The sequence below is a fragment of the Ictalurus punctatus genome, chromosome 15, assembly GCF_001660625.3.
Source record: "Ictalurus punctatus breed USDA103 chromosome 15, Coco_2.0, whole genome shotgun sequence".
NCBI classification, from domain to species: domain Eukaryota; kingdom Metazoa; phylum Chordata; class Actinopteri; order Siluriformes; family Ictaluridae; genus Ictalurus; species Ictalurus punctatus.
Genome location: NC_030430.2, coordinates 20284433 through 20307162, shown reverse-complemented (window position 1 = coordinate 20307162; position 22730 = coordinate 20284433). Strand labels below are relative to the sequence as shown.

Here is a 22730-nt window from a genome sequence, read left to right as displayed (position 1 = left end):
CTCTTCAGGTGCTGAATCTGTTCCTTGCCTTGCTGCTGAGCTCATTCAGTGCAGACAACCTGGCAGCCCCAGACGAAGATGGAGAGATGAACAACCTGCAGATCTCTGTTAACCGTATAAAGTTTGGCATAGCCTGGGTAAAGGCCAAAATTCGTCAGTTAGTGCGTGCCCGGAGGAAGATGGTGGATGAGGCCAAGCCTCTGGACGAGCTGTACGACAAGAAACTGAACTGCATCGCTAACCACACGGACATCAACCGCGAGTTGGACTACCAGAAAGATGCCAACGGCACCACCAGCGGCATCGGCAGCAGTGTGGGCAAGTACATGATCGACGAGGACCACATGTCGTTCATCCACAACCCCAATCTGACCGTGTGTGTGCCCATCGCGGCAGGGGAGTCCGACTTTGAAAACCTGAACACGGAGGACTTCAGCAGCGAATCAGAGGCTGAAGGCAGCAAAGACGGGGTGAGTCGTTTAAGACCAGGCATACTATGACTAAATGTTGAGGAGCAAGATGGTAACTAAATTAACAGAAAGCCAAAATTATATAAATTGGGTCAAAACTGAGGCAATAATAACAGTAACAACAATAATATCAACAGCAGTGTTGTTATTGTTGTTGTTACTGCAATGAACTGAAATCTGTGCCTAGTTCAAAATAAAAAAAATTAATATATGACAAATAATAAGATTTTATATATATATATATATATATATATATATATATATATATATATAATCTTATTATTTATTTTGAACTAGGCACAGATTTTCAGTATATATATATATATATATATATATATATATATATATATATATATATATATATATATATATATATATATATATATATATATATATATATATATATATATATATATATATATATATATATATATATTGGTTTTTTAACTGAAGTACCATTGATACAATGAAATCTAATAACCTACATTCTACGGAGAAATGCAAATTAGCATAGAAATAACTGCATTTGCATAATAAATATTACAATTTTGGTGTGACCTAAAGGTACTGACTAAAATGGAACATACTGCATATTGATTTACCATCAAAATAAATATTCAGGACTCTAAGAAGATATATTTATCAATATCTTGCTACAGAATGTCAGTTTCCTGAAGATTGATTGAGATTGAAATAGTTTTCAGTATGCAGAACATGATTATTCTCTATGTCAAATATACATCAAGAAAAGATGCAATTTTAAACAATATTTACACCACCATGTTAAACACCTAACACTTGGATAAACGTGGTAATGAATGTATGTTAGTAAAATAGTTACACTGTTGGTGTGTGATTATTAAAGTGTATCATTAAAGTATGACCTAAAGCTGTTTGCGTCTGTTAGCTGGATGACAGCAGCTCGTCAGAAGGCAGTACTATAGACATTAAGCCAGAGGTCGAGGAAGCTGTGGTGGTGGAGGCAGTGGAGGAGTATGTTGACCCAGAGCCATGCTGGACTGAAGGTATCACTTAAACATGCATAAACACACACACTTACTCATTTATATAGGGGATATGTATGTAAAATTGAATATATAGCATTGTTAGTTTATTAGATATGTCAGTTTAGTAGCTAATAAATGTAAAAATATATCAAAAGAAATAAGTACTTTTTAAAGCATTTTCATTGCTAGAACAGTGAATGAAGGACTATAAAAAAGCACTTAAAAATTTAGGAATTCTGAGACATTTCAGACTAGAGTGCTTCATCAATTTTGCAAGCAAAATGTTTCAGATGTCATAAAAATGAAGTACAAGAATCAAAGACAAGACAATATTGTATTAATATTCTAACATCCATTTACAGAAAATATACACAGTGCTGTGCCTTTTTGCAGAAAAATGGTCACATGTCAGTAAAGAAAGCAGCATATTACCACTTTTCAGACAAACCCCCCCCCAAGAAAAAAAAAAAACAACACAATGAAGGCTGCTGGGTTTAACTGTAAAAATAAGATGCAAGTGCGACAGTCAAAGTCTCCAGAAGAACTGTGGCTGGTTCTATAAGATGCTCAATAAAACTTACAACTAATTTCCTTATAAAATGAGACTACTCATTTATTTAAAGGAAAAGTTTGTGACATAATATATTGACTTTTTCATTGATTACTGTTTACTCTATAGACTTGATAGTACTTTTTTTATGTAGAAACATTTAATTTCATTATTTTTGAAGGCATCTTTGCTATAACATTTCTTTTCATGTGCACAAGACCTTAAGTTTTACAATATTAATATCAAACATCACAATAAAAAAATTAATTGTTCTTTGATGTATTTTCAGAGAATATTGTTTTTGAATGATAAAGATTAGAACAAATTTATTACTGGTATGGCATTTAAACTGAGCTGTGGCATTACATTAGTCATATCTTACCAACATTTTGACAAAAACAAAATGGCATGACTCAGCATACATGTGTAGTGGCCTGGGAAATCCCTTTACATAATGAAGGTTTGACATTTCTTGGTGTAAATGTACACATTTTTTGGTAAACATTTCCACATTGTATTGGTGAAATATATTTTGCTTTCTTAATGTTCAAGTGTCTGAGTCTGTTATCAGCAGAAACTCAGCCAAAACAAATTTTTTTAGTCTGTTATCCAGATTTTTGCCAGAGCAACATCAGATCGGTTTTCCCAGACCACTATACAGATAATTTGTACATATGCTGCATTTGACTTAACTCGGAATTGGGAAGGCTCGGAATTCAAGATACACAAGCAAGAATTTTCAAGCTACAAAGTGGGAAAATGTGTGTTTTGCTAGCAACTACCTAGCCAGCTACCTGTAGTAATCACAAATTTATGATGTATTTATTTTCACAAAACAGCTAACTGTACGGTCACTGTTATAGATTTAACCATCTAATGTGTCTGTGTTGATTGATTTAAACTAAACGTGGCTATAACCTCATTTAAAGTAATCAATGAGTAGAAATTCCAAGCTGAGTGGGCATTTTGTTTGGGTTTCTATTAGTTGGCAGTTAGAAATACAGAGTTATGAGATTTGTCAAATACAGCATCTAACACTATATTCTCAGAAAAAATGGTGCTACCTTTACCTTTCCCTGTAGAACCCTTATTATTATTATTATTATTATTATTATTATTATTATTATTATTATTATTATTATTATTATTATTGATGTATAGTCTTTTTTGCTTGGAAATGTATATACTGTGTCCCTTTAAAAAGATTTAAGGTAATATGACTGTAATTAATTTTTAAAGCTTTAACACAGTATACTGGCATTCCATTCCACAGTGCAAAGGAAATCGATTTATCAGAAATTTTCAATCAGTAAAAACAAATGAATTATTTTATTGTTGCAAGTCTTTTGTAAAATTAGTCAGGACACTGTTGTGTTTCTGTGTGTAGAGTATGTGTTTAGCTGCTGGTGAGCAGGGTGATGGGAAATGGAAGGGGTGTAAGCCCCTTTTGGGCAAACAATTTAGACCTCTCCACAATAACATTGGTACAGAGACAAAACAGACAGCACAACTCAAGCTTTTTTGATAGTAAATTGAGATGAATTGACACTACGTGCACCTTTCTAAGTAAATTATACTGTATATACTAAGGGTACAAAAGGTGTTCCCATAGGTGATACCGTTTAGTATCCTTTGTTCTGAGAATGTAGTCCATTAATTTTTTTATTTAAATATAATTCTCTCTCTCTCTTTTTTTTAAGCAATAACATCATCTCACTAAATGCTTTGCTTGTTGTTTTTTGCCTATAAATATTTTTTGGTTCTTGTGTGGTTAAGGAAATTGTCGTGATTTGCAGCTTGCGTTGCGCGCTACAAGTGCTGTGACGTGTCTATCACTGAGGGCTGGGGGAAGAGCTGGTGGTACCTCCGCAAGACCTGCTATCTCATTGTGGAGCACAACTGGTTTGAAACACTCATCATCTTCATGATTCTTCTGAGTAGTGGAGCTTTGGTGAGTTCACATGCAGAGACACTGAGCATCCAGCTTGAAAATAGACACACACCTCTACAACCACAGCATTCCCAGCTCCACATTTATTTAGTCTTAATCCCTGTGTAAAATAGTGTAATTATGCAGACACTAACATGAAGTGAAGTTCACTCACTTGCTGCAATGCAATGGAGCCTGAAACACACACTTCTCTGCCCTGTGATTAATGGACTGTACCATTCATCTAACAGGGCTTCTATTTCTGTTCCTAGCAAGGCTCTTCCCCTGTGCACCAGTAATGAAGCCCAAATTAGAAACGAATGCAATTCAGAAGCCAGGTCTTACTCAAGAGCATTTTGGAAGCTGACGTTGCTTTTGTTTAAAAGAATTACAGCACAGTTGCTAATCCTGCATTTTTGCTCACAAAACTGCTTTGATAATTAGTTTTACAAGTAATGTGTTAGCATTTTAACAGTTTAATGTTCCACAGCAGTGAACCAAATCTTCCCCATCCTTATAGACTGGACTCTTTCAGCCATATCGTTGTTGAATTTTTACCACAGTGCTGTCAGATTTCTTAATGCTAATTGATCAGCATGTGTAGCCATTGATATGGTGCAGTTTACCTTGTGGGGATGTATATTTAACATTTTTGGAAGGAGTCTATAAAGTTTTCTGACGTTACTGCTCAGTCTTACGTAAGTGATAATGGAGAACTAACATTCATGGTTTCATGGATATTCCACAACATTAAATGTAACTAAGAACAGATAAAAAGTATGATGTGCTGTTTTTCAATTAATGATCCTTGGCAAATTTTATGTAAGATGAATAAAACACTTTTCAGGATGTGAGTTCTGTCTTGTACTCTTCATGTAGGCTTTTGAAGATGTCTACATCGAGCAGAGGAAGACTATACGGATCATCTTGGAGTACGCCGACCGGGTGTTCACCTACATCTTCATCCTGGAGATGCTGCTGAAATGGGTGGCCTACGGTTTTGTGAAGTATTTCACCAACGCCTGGTGCTGGCTGGACTTCTTCATCGTGGATGTACGTGTGCTGCTATATTTCCTCTGTGTTCATTAGTAAGAGTTATTGTATGATGGCCTCACACATACACACCTTGTCAAGTGCAAGCTAGTTAAATATGCAAGCTGTTCCATGCAGACGATATACTTTATTATTGATGAAATCCTATTCGGAAGTAGGACATCATTTAATTTGCTAAAAAGAGTTGAATATAATGTCATTAGCACGATTTTACCAGTAACAAAGATTGGGCTGTAGTTCATTTGTAGCTTTCTAAGGCTCCTTTGATATTTGATTAATTTTCCCGAATTGCCAGAATAATATTATATAATTCTTTGGGAAGGATTTTTTTTTAAAAAAGCTTTGCTGTCTCTTTGTTTTGTTTTGTTTTTTTGTTACAGCAGTTCCAGTTCCAACAAGTTAACTTGTTAGAAAAGCACAAAGTGACAAGCATGTTTTTTTTTAACTTCTAACCAAGTGGGTCACAAGTTGAGGGCCAAGTGAGAAAAACTAAAATGGAGGACCAAAAAAAACAACTATTAGTCTTGTTAATGAGCTTATAAGGACATTTATGACATGTTAAATTGACAATATTTGATAACAGCGTGACTGTTTTTGGTACATTTACTTATTCGCAATGTCTTTTCCACCTACCCTAAGCTAAAGTGAAAAAGTGAAGGGAAACAACCTTCTCCTCAACAAAGTTAAATCAACCTTTATTTCATCTTTATTACTCATAATAATAAATCTAATCTAGAGAGAAAGCCAGGCTAGTTAGTTAGTTAATACAATCTAGGACTGGTTAGAGCGTTGCTTATAAAAAGCTTCTTTTGTGCTGATATGAAGGAAAAAAAAAACACCTAGTGTGAAAATAGTCTTATGTTTCATAACGTATCAGCTCTGCATGTTCATAAAAACGCCAACATCATGGCCTGTCACATTCACAGAGGCTTAAAATAGCAGAAAATAGTGCTGTGTTGTCTTTGAGCTGACAGCCAAAATGAAAAGCATTCTAGCTCAGGAGTTTCTCCTGAATGTCAGCTCCGTGTCTGCTGTTGCCATGCAGATAGAAATAATCTCCAGGGATTTTTTTTTCTTTTTCAGCAAGGTGTGACTGTGTTGGGCCATTTCCTGAAATGATGTCCTGAATATAAAGTGTTACAGAGTGTAATGGTATGCAGAGGTGACGTGTAGTAAGAGCATATCAGTTACTTTCTCATGAGTTATTGCACTTAGCCTTGAGCTGGGAACGTGTTTTATCTATAGACGTCTCTATGGCAGGCTCATCACCCATGCATAACCATGAAAATGTTTGCTACTGTGATGCTTGAATATTTTAAAGCAATTCTCTGCTAAAAGGCTCAGAAATCCTGTGGCTAGCAAAGAATTGTATATTCCTGTGCAATCCCATTCCTTTTTGTGCAGATTTAAATATATAAAGGATAAAGAATACACTGTGAAGCCATGTGTGTGAGGAATAGAAACCGACACAGGCATAATTAACATAGCCAATCAATAACAACGATTATTGATACAATATTCAAGCATTGCTAAACCCTCAAATGTTCCTTATTCTGAAAACCGCATTTGTGCCTATGTATTGTCTAATGCAGTGTTTAATGAATATGTCTCTTGATTGATCTCCTCTTTGACCCTCATTGTGAAGGACCCTCCAAGTGTCACTATTAATATTATGCAGAGATAAAACAAAATCCTTTTCATTATAAATTTAGCAACTGTACAGAGTGTCTTTTTGGGTTATGAAATAAATCTCTGTACTGTATGTGCTAGGGATGTAACCAAATTTGAATACATTATTCAGATTGAACAGATTATGTATTCCAAACAGATATGATATTTTTTTTTTTAAAAGAAAAAGCTTGCCAAGGAAGGCTCACAAAGCATCTGGTGAGACTAAAGATGTACATCAAGTCTGGTGGAAACAAATACTCAGATATGAATCTCGTGGGGAAAATAAAGAGCACGCTGCACGTTGTATTTATGGTCTTTATTTACAACATGTTCACAGCGTAGGTATTTCTACCTCTGAGTATTGTTTAACAATGTTTCCATTCATAGTGGTAATGTTTAGGCCACACCCACTTTGGGTATCAGTACAAATAAAAATACAGATATGGATATTTGAAGCACTAAACAGATACAGATACTGCCATTGCATTACACTCCTATTATATGTCCATGGCCATGGTAATTATTATGTTAGCCACTTATTTACTATTTTTATTTTTTACATCGGTAACATATGTGTATCAAAGTTTACTTCATCAAATGTATAATTTTCAGGCTTTAAAAACTGCCATTTAGATGCATGAGTTTACCTTATAGCAAAATATTAAACATGTATTGAAAGGTACACACATCTGCTCATATAAAATGGATGGATAGAAGGGCAGACATTAATACTATGAATTAACATGGAATTGTGCAGTGACCAGGAAAATTATTAAACAAATCAAAACTATTTTATTCTATTTCATAACTATCAGGCCAAACGGGAGTTTATTTTTTGTGAATGTCCTCAAAAATGCTTGATTTTTCTGCTTTTTTTGCCATGCAACTTTTTGATTTGAGTGTTTTTCTTGCGGAAGACAACTTGGCAAATTTCAATTGCATGAAATTGTTTTTACACGGTCTTTCGCAGTGATGCTTGTTGGTAGATGAGCCCTTTAAGCTGTATTCATATTTGACGCACGTGAATCAGAGGGTTTTAGCTGAATGCGCATTGTGATGACGTCACATGATGTATATTGGCCCGAATCTTCGGAAAAACTGCGGTTATTTTGAAAAATTGCAACCTCTCCGAATATTACAGAGTTTGTTTGCTTTTGTGTTCATTTCTGCAATTGCAAAATTTTTGTACTATTGGACTATTTTTTAATTCAGTAAAAAGTTTTCCTGATAAAGCATTAACCTCACTATGTACAGTTGTCTTAGAAACAAATCTGAGTCATTAGCCTTTATCAAAGTGTCTTTAGGACAATCAAAACTGTATTCATATATAACTAAATACTGGGCTGTCTTGGCCAGTACCTGGATGGGAGACCTCCTGGAGAAAATGAAGGTTGCTGCTAGAAGTGGTAGTAGTGAGGCCAGTAGGGGGTGCTAACTCTGTGGCTTGTGTGGGTCCTAATGCCCCAGTTTAGTGACGGGGACATTTTACTTTGAAAAAACAGCACCGTCTTTTGGATGAGACGTCAAACCGAGCTCCTGACTCTCTGTGGTCATGAAAAATCCCAGGATAATTCTTGTAAAGAGTAGGGGCATAACCCTGGTGTCCTGGTTAAATTCCCCCATTGACCCTCCTCTATCATGGCCACCTAATATTCTCCATCTCTGAATTGGCTACATCACTCTCTCCTCTCCACTAATAGCTAGTGTGTGGTGGGCCTTCTGGTGCACTATGGCTGCCGTCTCTTCATCCAGGTGGATGCTACACACTGGTGGTGGTTGAGGAGATCTGTAACTGTAACTAACTAGCTAACTAGTTTGTCCAACCTTTTGGCTGGATTTTGCCAATTCTACATCCCATTGTTTATAAATGTGAAGCCTATAAGTACATTTATTTACATTTATTCATTTAGCAGATGCTTGTAAAACAAGATAGAGCGACAGAAACCGAGAGAAATAGCAAATATGAACAGTAGATAGTCCAGTGATTTCTTTTAAGAAGCTAGGTGTACTTATAAGAAATGTATTGTTGCAGTGTAGTCTCGGGTTATTTAGCTAGCCTAATACACTAGGCCTGCATGCTAGCAAAGTTGAAATCAACCTTTTCGAGCACAAGATCACTTTGGAAGTGAAAATTCAAACTCAAAAAAGAATCAAAAAGCCCACCAAGAGTAATGCTGTTTTACTTTAACAGTAAAGCAGTTCATCTACTGGTACAGGATTCATAACTGTAATTGGACAGAATGAATGTTTTTCTTTGGCTACTCCCTGCCCATACAATTGTACACCACTGATTAAATTAAAGATGTATCGATATGGAAATCTAGCCAATCAGCAAATATTTTACCATTGCATCAATTTATTTTGTTTTCTTTTTTTTTTTTTTAAATGTGTTGTGATCATTGACAGTACATGGATGGTTGTGAGATACTAAAAATGGCTCGCCGATCGACCAGTAGATCGCGATTGACAGTTTGACAGCCACTACTCTAAAACTTGTGGAACTGGACTGAAATCGATCACACTATTCACTAGAATCAGTGTTGCCAACTATTTTCAGGGAAACTAGCTAATCCATGCTCAAAAGACACATGCAAGGCAGTCACTAACATCTGCTCAAAAGTCACTAGATGTGTTTTTTGTTTGGCTCTTGTTTTCTTTTTCTTTTTTTTTTTCTTTAAATCAAGTCGCTTAAGGGGGTTAGAAAGTTGCCAAATCTAGTGTAATAGTTGTGTGTGGGTGTTATGGGGCTTATTTCCCAAATAAACTCTGAAGACGCTTTGATGTGGTCTTCTTTAATACTTTCCTCCGTCTTTTATTTCTTTGCTTTTTTTGAATTTCTTCCTCACTGCCCTGTTCACACTGAACTCAAAACAGTACTTTCCCATCAAAATAAAAGTCCTTTTAGAAATACAATATATTCCCATTACCCAAATACAGGATAAATCCTTTACATAACAAATCCGTCAGCACCAACAAGAAAATCTTTTCATATATCTAGCTCTTACATTAGCAACAAAGTTTGTAATTTGGCAACACTGATCAGGATAAGTTAGTCCAGTTTTTTGTTATATAGAGCCAATTTGTTTTGTAGTGCTGTTAGCTTGATTTGTTGGTAAATCCTCTTCGAACCTCATTAGCATGTATGTTTTGCCCTCTCACCAATGGCCACATTGCACTCCTACTCTTTTATATACTAATATCTAAAGCACTTGGAGGACAACTTCACAGTAAGGGACACAGCGTGTTCTTGTATGAGTGTATTAGAGTACCTGTGTGTGCTTCTCTCCTTTGTGTAGATGTATTATGATGACAGTATATTGTTTATGTATATATATTGTGTGTGTAGTTTGTGTGAATGCGTGTTCTGACCATGTTCCTGATCTATCCACCTTTCAGCAGAACCCATCACTCCCAACACTTTCTTCCAGACTTAGACTGTGCCAGGCTGCTTGGAGAGCTGGTGTGGCAGATAGAGTTACACTTGAGCCATTACTATAACATGGCCAACATTTACCTTAACACATCAGTTCTTATAAAGAAATGCTAAGTGTCCAGAGTAAGGCTAGGTCCTTTTGTTTCTTTTATTGAGAAATTTAATTTAATCAAACTAAAGATACAACTAGAAAAAAAACAATTGTAGCTTCAGAAAACTAGTGAGCTAGTGACTTGTAGGTAGAATAAAGAAACATTTCAATTTTTGGTGCTCTAACCCCATCAGTCCTCCTTCTATAACTTCGATAATGGCCGATGAGACTGGGTATGTCAGAGGAATTTCCCTGGCTGGATAAACAGGCCTATCCATCACATGTCTCCACAACTTCTTGTCCCATGAGAATATTGGAGGTGGTGATGTTGGGGATGTGTGGTAGATGGCAAGTGAAGTCTTAACATTAGCCATCGCTCTGCCTTGGTTTTGCTTTGTGTTCCATCTATTCCTTTGCTTGACTGTACTGTGTTTGTACACAGCCCAGCTCAGAGAAGCTCCAACAAAAGACCACCATCACATCCAGCATGCTTTTACCTGCATCAATCCTTCTTTTCCTCTCAATCAGATATGCCTCATTCCTTATTCCTTTTATTATCCTTCTGATCATGCTATTGTCTTTATTTGCTCACATTTCTGCTTTTCAGTTTTATTTGTAATATGAATGCTAAGGAAACATGTTAGAAATATCTTACCTGATTACAATCAGATTATTACAGCAGATCAGACTCTTTGCTTCACTTATCCATAACAAATTGACTGAATCATGGATCATCATAGTGAATTCATATGATTATTAAACCTACTTAAAGAAAAATCCATCCTGAACTACATGCATATTCATCTCCAGGATTTATTTTGTAATGAAATATTGAGTTGTTTTTTTTTATTAGTATAAACATCTTTAATGGACACGTTGGTCTATTTTCACTTTGGTGAACAGTTTTCTATAATGTGAACAATGCTGTTTGACTACCTGCTGATAGTGGTGCAGTGGGATTTATTCTGCCTTCAAAGAGATGCGAAAAAAGAGAGAGATGCGTCAGCGCTTTAGTCCTTTAGTCTGTCCAGCTCTCTCGCCTCCTTATTTGTTCACACTGCTGAAACAGATCAGGTACCAATACTTCAACTTTTATGCGAATACTGCCATCAATGCCATTGTGCTTGTCATCTTGTAGATCACTAACTAGCCGAGCAGATTCTCTGTCGTAACAAGTGTGTCGTATAGCTGCGTTGCATTCTGGAACTTTGAGTCCTGCGTTTGTTGTCTCCACTACTTCGACACTGGATTTCTCATTAATGACACTGCCTGAACAATTGTGAGTGAGAAAAGAAGGTCTTTAGGAAAGAACAGTGAAACCTGACCATTTTCCCTTATGTTTGAGCGTGCTGAAATTTTTATCCCGATTGAACGCCGTTGTAACTGTGCTAGTAATAACCCCAGAATGGGACAGAACTTCTAACATCTCACAGGAATAATGAAAATACAGCATCACCCAACAAAGTAGCACCAGACTCTCTAAGCACATCACAAATATTTCAATATAAACAAAATTAATGTTTCAGGGTGGAGTTTTCTTTTAATATAAGACTCGGTTTTATGGCTCATGAGTCATTGGAATTTGGTTTGGATTACATTAATGTCATTTGCTTCTTTTTATGTTCCTTTTTGCTTCAGTTTCCTGTCTTCATTTGGCCACAGCCACACATCTCATTGACCTTGTCTTGCAGAGCGAGAGCGTTGGCACATGAGGAGCACTGGTGCCAGCTCGCCTGGCCCGCCATACACGGGCCTTCCATTGGCTCAAGCTAAAGGTGACAATTACCTGCAAAGATCCAACCTTTAGATGAAGGTGAAAGCTTTATGGACTATTGCTAGGCCTCTGAGGGGGCTTCTGGACTTACAAAGAGCGTGTGGACTTGCAGTAAGACAGAATGGTTGTGTAGCCATTTTAATGTTTCTGTTGTTAAGTTAAGAAAGACTGGAACTGAGTTCCAGTCTTGGAGACCTCATGCAACTCACACTGGTTTTACCCAATTTTCTTGCGGTAACTCATATGATACAGGTCATGGAGTGTATTAGAGTCAGGAAAAACACAAGAATGTACAAAGCAGGACTGAGTTTGGTGAGCCACTGCACAGATCAGATCATGAGCCTTAAACTGGATCTAGTTCAGAGATATCCGAAAGCTAATCCACTCCCAGAGCCACAGACAATATACTGTAACACATACAGTATAGCAAGCGAGAAAGACAGATATAGGTGTGTTAGGAGCTAACTCTAGTAATCTTGCCAATGGTCTACAGTGGTACATTCAGGATAAAGCTTTCACCTTTGTTAGAACCCCCTCTGTAAATTGGTCAGCTTGAGTGTTGTGTCCTTTTTGCTGTGTTTTTTTTTTTTGTATTATATTTTTTTTACCAAGTCTCTGTCAGTGGTTTATTGGAGGTGCTCAGAAATTGTTCGTATTCCTTTACACAGAAACTCGAGCCCCGTTTATATGGGTAGTGCCTATCCATGCACATTGGTGTTTCTCTACTAGCCTTGGTCTTTTATGTAACCATTTTTACACTGTATAGAGTAAATATCCATCATAATTAAGATATAATTTTTCACTTAGATGACCAGTGTGCAATAATTACGTGTACTAGAACAACGACATTACCACACTTGACTGTGTGTGCGTGTGCTTCATCTTGGATGGCACATCAACACACACAGGGCTTTGGTTTCTGGAGTATGATCTTGTCCTTTCAATGTCGTCTAGTAAGGTGATCTCCCCTAATCTGCCCCTTCCCTTTATGTTATAGTGTATCTGTGTGGTATTTTTGAGTCTCTGTAAACTCTATGTGAGATCGATGTGACTGCAAACCTGACATACATGTTAAACATGTACATGTTTACCTGTATTCTTTCTCTTAGGTGCCATTAGTATGTCTGTCTTAAATTGTTTGGGATTTTATGCCACAGCCGAGAGCGACAAGGAGACACAATGTTAGAAGGGCAAGGGTAAGGTTCTTGTAATCTGTTGGGGTTTTCATATTTTACTTCATTGTCTCCTTTGTGCCAAAACTCCCTTCCCAAGGCCCCCTTAATCAGCGTGGTGTCTCTGCCTTTCCTCTTCATTTATTTGAGTCTTATGTCTCTCTCTGTCACTTTTTCTCTTCAACCATCAGTTTCTTCACAGGTGAAAAAAAGAAGCTCGCAAGATTCATCGACCTCCTAAAACTAACTGAGATCAAAATCCAGGGGCGTGACTGCTGCCTCTTATAACCCTAAACATGACACTCTTTCTCTCTCTCTCTCACTATTTCAAGGATATATACATGTATAAAGACATTATTATATATGTATATACCCATCCAAGTACGTCTATATATGTGTGTAAAGCTACATTCAAGCAGCTCTAGGACCATCTCGTCTATAGACAGCTTTGCCCATCTAACAGTCTGGATCCTTTTTTGCTTCTCTGTTTCTGTGTAGGTGTCTATAGTCAGCCTTATAGCTAATGCGCTGGGCTACTCCGATCTAGGGCCCATTAAATCACTCAGGACACTCAGGGCCCTGAGACCACTCAGAGCATTGTCCCGTTTTGAAGGGATGAGGGTAAGAAAAGCTATAGAGCTGATCCTGCATGCCCATTCAACAGTTACAGCATGCTAGAGCTGATAAAAAAAAAACAACAAAAAAACAGCAAACGAAAACAGCAACAACAACGCCAAAGTCATACCAGGGGGATCAAAAAAAAAAAGAAAGAAAAGAAAGTAACCAATGAAAATAAATCACTTTTTTCATACATATTGCGATTTCATGCATTCTTTACCAGATATGTCAATGTTTGAGTTATGATGCAGCTGGGATATTCTTTAGAACACAAGCGTTCCCTGATTTTAGTGGAATCCTCTTGTGTTCAGCTTATTCCTAGTTAATTCTCTAAGTAAGGAATACAACATGAGTGTGCTGTTTTAGGAAAGTAAACAATGACCGTGTGGTGTGATGTGAAGCGTTATTACTGCCACCACCCAGATGTTCATTATTTTCCTATAACAGGACGTTCCGAAGAGTTTTATTCCTCTTATACCACAGCAGTTTGCTATCGCTAACAATTTCTTATTTAATAAGAGCTACACATCTCACTTTGTATCCATTTATCATTATGTTTAATGTTGTGAATTTTCTGCAAAACAAGTTAGGGCCTGTTATTATTTACAGTATTGCAGCCATAAACTGCCGTTCCTGCTTTTTACCAGCCTTTTCTCTCTTTCGACGTTTATAAGACGAAAAAAAAAAAATGTTGCTGAGAAATGTCCTGAAGAATTTCGTGTGTCAGACAGTTTTAGTTCCGGCTGTTATGAAGTGCTGACACTGAAGACTCCTTCTAAAAATATACATCATACCATATCAACAATTACACGTTTTTTTAAATGATTTTTTGTGGAGCATCCACCATACAAGTCCCTGTGTGAGTTGTTACAACTAAAACGACGAGGTAATAGAACAAGGGCATAAATATAAAGCTGCCAGGCTATTATAGAAAATTGATCAACACCTTCTGACCAATCAGAATCGAGAATCCAACAATGCTGTGGTATAAGACCTAACAGATAATTAAGATTTTATAACATTCTGATAAAACAAAGGCTTCTCAAAGCTGCGTCATCACAAATTCTAATATGATCAATGTTTTGTAAAAAAAAAGAAAATTTGATTTTTGGATTTAAAAAATAAATAAAAAGCAAAGGTTATTTATTGTAAACTGAGACCAGCTTCGATCAATTGGCTGCTCCTTTGGCCTGATTTTCTGAACCTATGCTTTTAATGGAGAGCCCCCATCCCTCCATCATTCCCCTTCTCTTACTGACTCCTTCTGCATCTATCAGAGAACAACCAGCAGCACAGATCCACTGGATCACTGAACTCTCACCTCTGCCTGCCCCATACAATACCTCACAGAGCCACTTCAGAGCGAAAGACTCCTTTACACGATGGGGTCGTCACTCCTATCGCACCATAGCACAATCCAAGTGCAAGGAATTAGCATGGCTCTCAATTATCTCCTGCAGCTAGTCTTTAGTAAGAGTAGGTGTTAAGCTGAGTCTTCTCAGCAGTCATCCCTGCTTTGGTGGTTGTGAACGGTGGTGCCTGGTTGTTGTCGCTTTCAGTCCCTCCTCTTTTACCCCTGGACTGGTTGCCTTGAGCTTCTGTTGCCTTTCTAACCTCTCATCTTCTTCCCAATCCCCAATCCCCCCCCTTCCGCCCTTCCCTCCCTCGCCCCCACCCTCCCTCCCTCCCTTCCTTCCTTCCTTCCTTCCTCATTCCCTCATCCTGTCCTGTCCATCTCACCCTGTCCAACCTGCTGGAGTCGCGCCTCACCTCTCTTTTGCTTGTCCAGGATCTGCTCATAGGACTGAAAATAAGAGAGCCTCACACACACAGCAGTGTGGGTGTGAGAGGAGGATATTTGCTAAGCTTCTGTGGACTGTGGGAATGTAAAATAAAGTTCTCTGAAGCCTTGGGTTCAGAGGTACTCAAACGTGGTTGTTTTGATCATTGGAAGTTAACCGAACAGTTTGTACATAGGGTGGAAAATGAACAGTATGACTTATGCCTTAAGATAAGTGCTGATTATAAATTTGAGAGTGTTTGGATAATTTTTATGGAAATTGACTACCTTTTTGAGTCAAAACAGAAGCTTAGGAAATTGACCAGGCAGCCTGCTGGCAGTAAGTGGTTTTATTCACAGCATGGCACTCTTAGGACATGGCACGATGATTCCTGTTAGAAACGCTGAAACTGGGAGACTGGATCCACTAGAGCAGAGAGATGTATATAACTTACAGCCAATTATCACTATCACTGTGGCTAAAAATACACCCATTTCACTCTGGGCAAAACTTGTGTCCTCTCTACAGAATGATCAAATGACCCAAAAATGACAGACCAGATTATACAATAAAGATAATTATGCATGGATTTCACAGGCCTCTGCTGCTGTTTATTCTTTTATCTATTACGGAACAATCTTTCCAAATTAGTTTTTATTTGCAATGTTTTTATGCTTATTATTTTTGTTTGTCTTCCTGGTTTATTTCCTTCATGTATTGTAATCTAATATTATGACTACTGGCCTTGTTTCTAAAACTTTGTAAAACTGCGTTGTCCCTATGATAATCCAGTTTTGATTGGGTCGAAATAGCTAAAGTGCTATTATGTAGTAATAGAAAGAAAGATAATTAAATGCATATCTATACATTTATACAGTATTATTTTTTTGTTCATTAAATGAAATGCTATTTTGTTTTAACTGAACAAAAAAGTTTGAGTTAAAAATGAATAAATGACTTGATAAGGAGACAGCAGCGCAGAGAGGTGAGAAATTAGACGTTTTAAAATTGTTTACTTTATCAGCATTATTTAAACAGAAATACATTAATGATTAAATATTTATGAAGGAATTTGGAACGTTCGATCTGGGTTGTGGTTAATCTTAAAGCTAGCCCAGATTAAGCACAGATCATTCATGTCCATCTACTCCGATACGATCCACGTTCACTCTTGTGATTATACACGTATGTAAATCTCTCTGTGCTGGTGCCTCTCCTGATTCATTTATTTATTGATTTTAACAGTGTTTGAGTTTGCACAATGATGCCATGTAACATGCATGTCCAGTTCAATTGCCAATGCACATTATGCACTTTTGAAAGCCATTTTCCCTCGCTTTTATATCTGTGTTGAATGTCATGAAAAATTGCAATGTCTATGTGACATTTAAATGTGTGCTAAATTCAAAGGCAACATTGATTCTCCTGACAAACAACTTTAAATGGGGTCGCCTTTTATCCAATATTTGAATTTATTTAAACTAATCATACAAAGAATTTGTTTTTGTAGTGATCATGTATCATCTTATGATGTAAGGATTATGTATACTATAGTGCTGTATAAGGGCTGAAGAAATGTTACACTGATTTGATCAAGGGGAAGGTCAAGAGAAGCATGTTTTCCCCCCTTAAATTCTCCTAATTATCAGTCCTTGTAACAGCAAATGGAGAGACCATGCCCCATATATTTGCTAGGAGAATTTTATTATTCCACAGTATTAAATAAGGAGTGTAAGGAGGGAATATGGCTCCACTGTGGAATCTGTGAAAAACATGCATGCTCAGCTGCCTGCCCCAGAGCTGCGGCTCAGCCAGCCTAACACGGCGTGCGAGTGTCCACAGCACACTCCGCTCCTCGCTAATCATTGGTGGATGGGATACTAAACAGGGCTGAGGGTGGAAGGGGATTGGGGAAAGCCCAGGGAAAGTGGGGGTTTCATATGATTCAGAGGTCATGATTAAAACTGCATGTAGTGCCATACAGTAGTTCTCTTTTCCCCCCAAAGAATAAATTTGTGGAAACCCTTTCATGCATAAATTATTTTAAAACATATGTCACGAGAATTTTACTTGTCCTAAATAGCACCTTTATTAAACAATAAATGGATATAAACAAAAATTAAGTAAACATTCAAAATATTTTTTAATCATTCTAAAATATTTATCATGTTGATGACCAAATGTATAGAAAATGTATATATATATATATAAATTTATATATTTCCCTTTTCTATTTGAAACAATAATTACAATCAAAATATTCATAATTTGTGTTATAATTTTTAATCTTTGATTTTGTATATAAAGACACATGCACTGAGAATTACAAGTCTTGAGAACAACAAAAATCAGCATAATGATTTATAGTATATTACAGTAATGGTTTCAGGTGATTACATTTCCCTCAAAACTGCCTTATATTTCAAATCCCAATGAGACCAAAGCAATCAGTAGCTGAGAGTCCAAGAAAGCAGAATTAGCCATGCTTTCTGGGTGGGAGGGATGGCATTACATTCTCCCTTGTCAATCACAGCGACATTAGCCAATCATAGGTATCTGTGAGCTCATGTATGAGGAAGAGGGCAGATAGCGCTTTCCTCCTAGTGTGTTACGCCACCCTGTGATGCAGTAAGAGCAGCAGTTTGAAAAGTTGCGGGTCGCTGACTTCATGTGTTTGTATGACAGAGGGGAGAGCTAGCTGGTGGGAGGGAATTAGCAGGTGACCAAATTAGAGAGAAAAATTAACACACACTCTGTCTCAAAATGACTGTGGACATTATGCATGAAAGGGTTCAAATAAATCTTATATGGCTTTTTGCTTTGAGTACACTCCTACCACAGTATTTATTCTGTGATACCTTAAAAATATAATGCTGCATTATATATGTTTGTTCATAGCTGGTAGTAATTGTGATGAGTATATCCACTACCAGTCAAAAGTTTAGACACAATCATTCTTTATTTTTCTCCACATTTTAGAATAATAATAAAGTCCTCAAAACTCTTGAGGAACACAAATGGAACTATGGGAATTATATTGTGATATAAAATCCAAAATAAATCAAAAGAATTTAATATTATTAAATCTTCAAAGTAGGCGCCCTTTTTGCCAAGAATTTCTAGAAATGTATTCTTGGCATTTTCTCAACCAATTTCTCGAGGAAATCCCTGAGATGCTTTTTAAACAGTATTAAAGGAGTTGCCACCTACGCTGGACACTTATCGGCTGCTTTTCGGAATATTTCCCTCCAAGTCATCCATTAAAAAATATATTTTTTTGTAAATAAAATGTTATTTTTCCAATGAAAGAAATGAACATGTTGGCACAATTATATTTTTGTCTACAACACCGATTTCAAACATTTAATTATACACCTTCAGATTAAAAGATTTTTAAGATCATGAAAAACATTTCAGTCACGTGTCTCCAAACTTTTGACTGGTAGTGTATATGTGTGTACAGTTTCTGGGTCCTCACGCAGCACTGCATTGTCTCTTCCATTCTTGCTCTAGGTTGTAGTCAACGCCTTGGTGGGTGCCATCCCTTCCATTATGAATGTGTTGCTGGTTTGCCTCATCTTTTGGCTGATTTTCAGTATCATGGGCGTCAACCTGTTTGCGGGGAAGTATTACTACTGCTTCAACGAAACTTCTGAGGAGTACTTTAAACCAGACGTGGTGAACAACAAGACGCAGTGCTTTGACCTCATCTATTCAAACTACACTGAAGTGCGCTGGAAGAATGTAAAGATCAATTTTGACAACGTGGGTGCTGGCTATCTGGCTCTGCTCCAAGTGGTGAGCTTCTTTGTCCATGACACTCATGCTAGCATTCAATATTTCCAGTATATTCCTTTCTTTGTCTTTATGTTTGTGGTAATGTGACAGGGTTTGGTTAGGACTGGCTGCACTGTAAGAATATGTCTCTTCATGCATGGATAATTCAGCTTCTGTATTGTTCATTGTGCTGTGTGGACATTCATTCATCTTCGGTGAGTGCTTTATCCTGGTCAGGGTCTTGGAGGATCCAGAGGCTATCCCTGGAACACTGGGTGTCAAGTGCGGATACGCCCAGGCTGGGACTCCAGTCCATCTTGGGGAACCATGCACACACATTCACACCTAGGGGCAATTTAGCAGGGCCAATCCACCTACTGGTCTGTTTTTGGGAGGTAGAAGGAAAACGGTAGAAACCCTTTCAAACACAGGAAGAACATAAGAAACATTGTCCTGGGCATTAAAATGAGCTCAGGATCAAACCGAGGACCCTGGAGCTGTGGGGAAATGCTAATGCATGTTTAATGGATTTGTATTTTTTTTTAAATCTTAGGCTACTTTCAAAGGTTGGATGGACATTATGTATGCAGCTGTTGATTCACGAAAGGTATGAATAAGAATTTCGGTATCTGTTTTTTGATGACCTTTGTATAATTCAAAGCCAACTCTTTCATTTGTTGTATGATTTCAGTTGGAAGAACAACCCGTGTATGAGGACAACATCTATATGTACCTTTACTTTGTCATCTTCATCATTTTTGGCTCATTTTTCACTCTCAACCTGTTTATTGGTGTCATCATCGACAATTTCAACCAGCAAAAGAAAAAGATAAGGCTCCTCTCTTTTGTCATTGATTTCTTTATGATTCGAATATACTTTCATTCTTTCAAACATTAAATTGATTGTAACCAAAGATTGTCTGTTCCTATACTTTGGAGGTCAGGACATTTTTATGACAGAAGAACAAAAGAAATACTACAATGCAATGAAGAAACTTGGTTCAAAGAAACCACAAAAACCCATACCTAGACCTCAGGTAGTATACACCCATACACAGCTGCACACAAAACAGTAAAGGTACTGTATGTCTTGGAACTAATCTCGAGTCTCACTTCTTGTTAACTATTTGTCCTTCAGAACAAGGTCCAGGGAATTGTGTTTGACTTTGTGACGCAGCAAGTCTTTGACATCTCTATCATGATCCTCATTTGTCTGAACATGGTGACCATGATGGTGGAAACAGATGATCAGTCACAGGAGACAGAAAATATACTGTACTGGGTGAACTTCATCTTCATCGTGGTCTTCACCTCTGAATTCGTCCTCAAGCTCTTTGCCCTGCGTCATTACTATTTCACCAATGGTTGGAATATCTTTGACTGCGTTGTGGTCATTCTTTCGATAGTTGGTAAGTCCTTCTCCTTTTTGTAAGGTCTGTATATGATTGTATAATCCTATTTCCTCTGCTCATTTTTGTCTTTCCCATTTGTGTCTTACAATAGGTATGTTCCTGGCAGACTTGATTGAGAAGTACTTTGTGTCACCAACACTGTTCAGGGTTATTCGCTTGGCTCGAATTGGTCGTATCCTGCGTCTGATTAAAGGTGCCAAAGGCATCCGGACTTTACTGTTTGCCTTGATGATGTCACTGCCAGCTCTGTTCAACATCGGCTTACTGCTCTTCCTGGTCATGTTCATCTTCTCCATCTTTGGCATGTCTAACTTTGCCTATGTCAAACGGGAAGCTGGAATTGATGACATGTACAATTTTGAGACTTTTGGAAACAGCATGATCATTCTGTTTATGATCACCACCTCAGCAGGGTGGGACGGCCTATTGGCTCCCATCCTCAACTACGCTCCAGACTGTAATCCTGATAAGGAGAACCCAGGTACCTCGGTAAAGGGTAACTGTGGCAATCCTTCCGTGGGCATTTTCTTCTTTGTCATGTACATCATTGTGTCTTTCCTGATCGTGGTAAATATGTACATCGCTATTATCCTGGAAAACTTTAGTGTGGCGACAGAAGAGAGTGCTGATCCGCTGTGCGAAGATGACTTTGAGTCCTTCTATGAGATCTGGGAGAAGTTTGATCCTACAGCTTCGCAGTTTATCACGTTTGCAAAGCTCAGTGACTTTGCTGACACTCTCGAGCACCCCCTACGGGTGCCTAAGCCCAACACAATAGAACTCATTGCCATGGACCTGCCCATGGTGAGTGGAGACCGAATTCACTGCCTGGACATCCTGTTTGCCTTTACCAAGCGTGTTCTGGGCGACAGTGGTGACCTGGACATGATGCGGCAGCAGATGGAGGAGCGCTTTATTGCAGCCAATCCCTCTAAGATATCTTTCGAGCCCATCACCACCACGTTGCGGCGCAAGCAGGAGCACATGTCTGCTTCGGTCATCCAGCGTGCTTACCGAGCCCACCTTGTACGCAGAGGCTTCATTTGCAAGCGCCTATTAAGCAGTGGCAAGCTAGAGAATGGAGGGACCAACCAGGAGAAGAAGGAGGACACGCCCTCCACTGCCTCACTGCCCTCCTACGACAGCGTGACCAAACCTGAGAAAGAAAAACTGGATGAAAGCGAAAGCAAAGGCAAGAACGGCAAAAACCAAAAAGACATCAAGGAATCAAAGTGTTAGAACTATGCCAGTGGTTATAGCCAAAACAAGACACAATAGTGATGAGACTCTATCAACTCTAACAAATGTAAAGGAAAATCATTTTCAATGAAACCCAGAAAAGCGGAAAAAAAAAAGTTGTTTACAGACATTACAGATGCGCCAGTGCAGAGAAAGCAGCTTGGTTTCTTACCACTTTGATTATGACCAAATCAAACCTTAATGAGCTTACTGTGTGGCATCTGTACTCAGCGACCAAGATTTTACAGCTCAACAAAGCAACTACAAACACGATGAAAGGCCATGGCAGATATCTACGTTAGGGACCACCACCCATAGAATATACACCACTCCGTGTGGACTTTAGCATTCCTCTGCTACAGATTTGCCCCTTATAAACACTGCCGAAATCCAGCTGGAAACCCCCCACTCGGTACAGGAAAATTTCTGGAACATTGTCCTTTGACCAGAAAAGGAACAGATTACAGTAGAGTGGACTGAAATTAGAGGGGAAACCGAGGAAAATAACAAAATTATGCAAGGGTTATGTGAGATGAATATATATATATATATATATATATATATATATATATATATATATATATATATATATATATATATGTGTGCATCTTATTTGAGAAACAAAAATGAAGGTAAAAAGTAACATTTGGCCCATGTCGCTAGTCTTTTCATCATCTCTTTGTTATACTTGCATTAAAAAAAAAAAGACATTTTATACATAGACTTCCACACTGCAAATTGGGTTGGGCTCA

The 22730-nt window shown here is 37.8% G+C and overlaps 1 protein-coding gene across 1 annotated transcript in view; it reads left to right on the top strand.

Annotated features, from left to right (window-relative positions):
* The window catches only part of scn8aa (sodium channel, voltage gated, type VIII, alpha subunit a), a 62035-nt gene extending 39529 nt beyond the window's left edge, over nucleotides 1-22506 (top strand). The window contains exons 17-27 of the mRNA XM_017487569.3: nucleotides 9-470; nucleotides 1378-1495; nucleotides 3824-3978; nucleotides 4837-5010; nucleotides 13650-13772; nucleotides 19064-19348; nucleotides 19881-19934; nucleotides 20019-20156; nucleotides 20260-20364; nucleotides 20466-20736; nucleotides 20831-22506. Of these exons, the coding sequence (XP_017343058.1) occupies nucleotides 9-470; nucleotides 1378-1495; nucleotides 3824-3978; nucleotides 4837-5010; nucleotides 13650-13772; nucleotides 19064-19348; nucleotides 19881-19934; nucleotides 20019-20156; nucleotides 20260-20364; nucleotides 20466-20736; nucleotides 20831-21978 (3033 nt within the window). The 3' untranslated portion in view covers nucleotides 21979-22506. The remainder of the gene's footprint in view (nucleotides 1-8; nucleotides 471-1377; nucleotides 1496-3823; nucleotides 3979-4836; nucleotides 5011-13649; nucleotides 13773-19063; nucleotides 19349-19880; nucleotides 19935-20018; nucleotides 20157-20259; nucleotides 20365-20465; nucleotides 20737-20830) is intronic.
* Nucleotides 22507-22730: the final 224 nt, after the last annotated feature.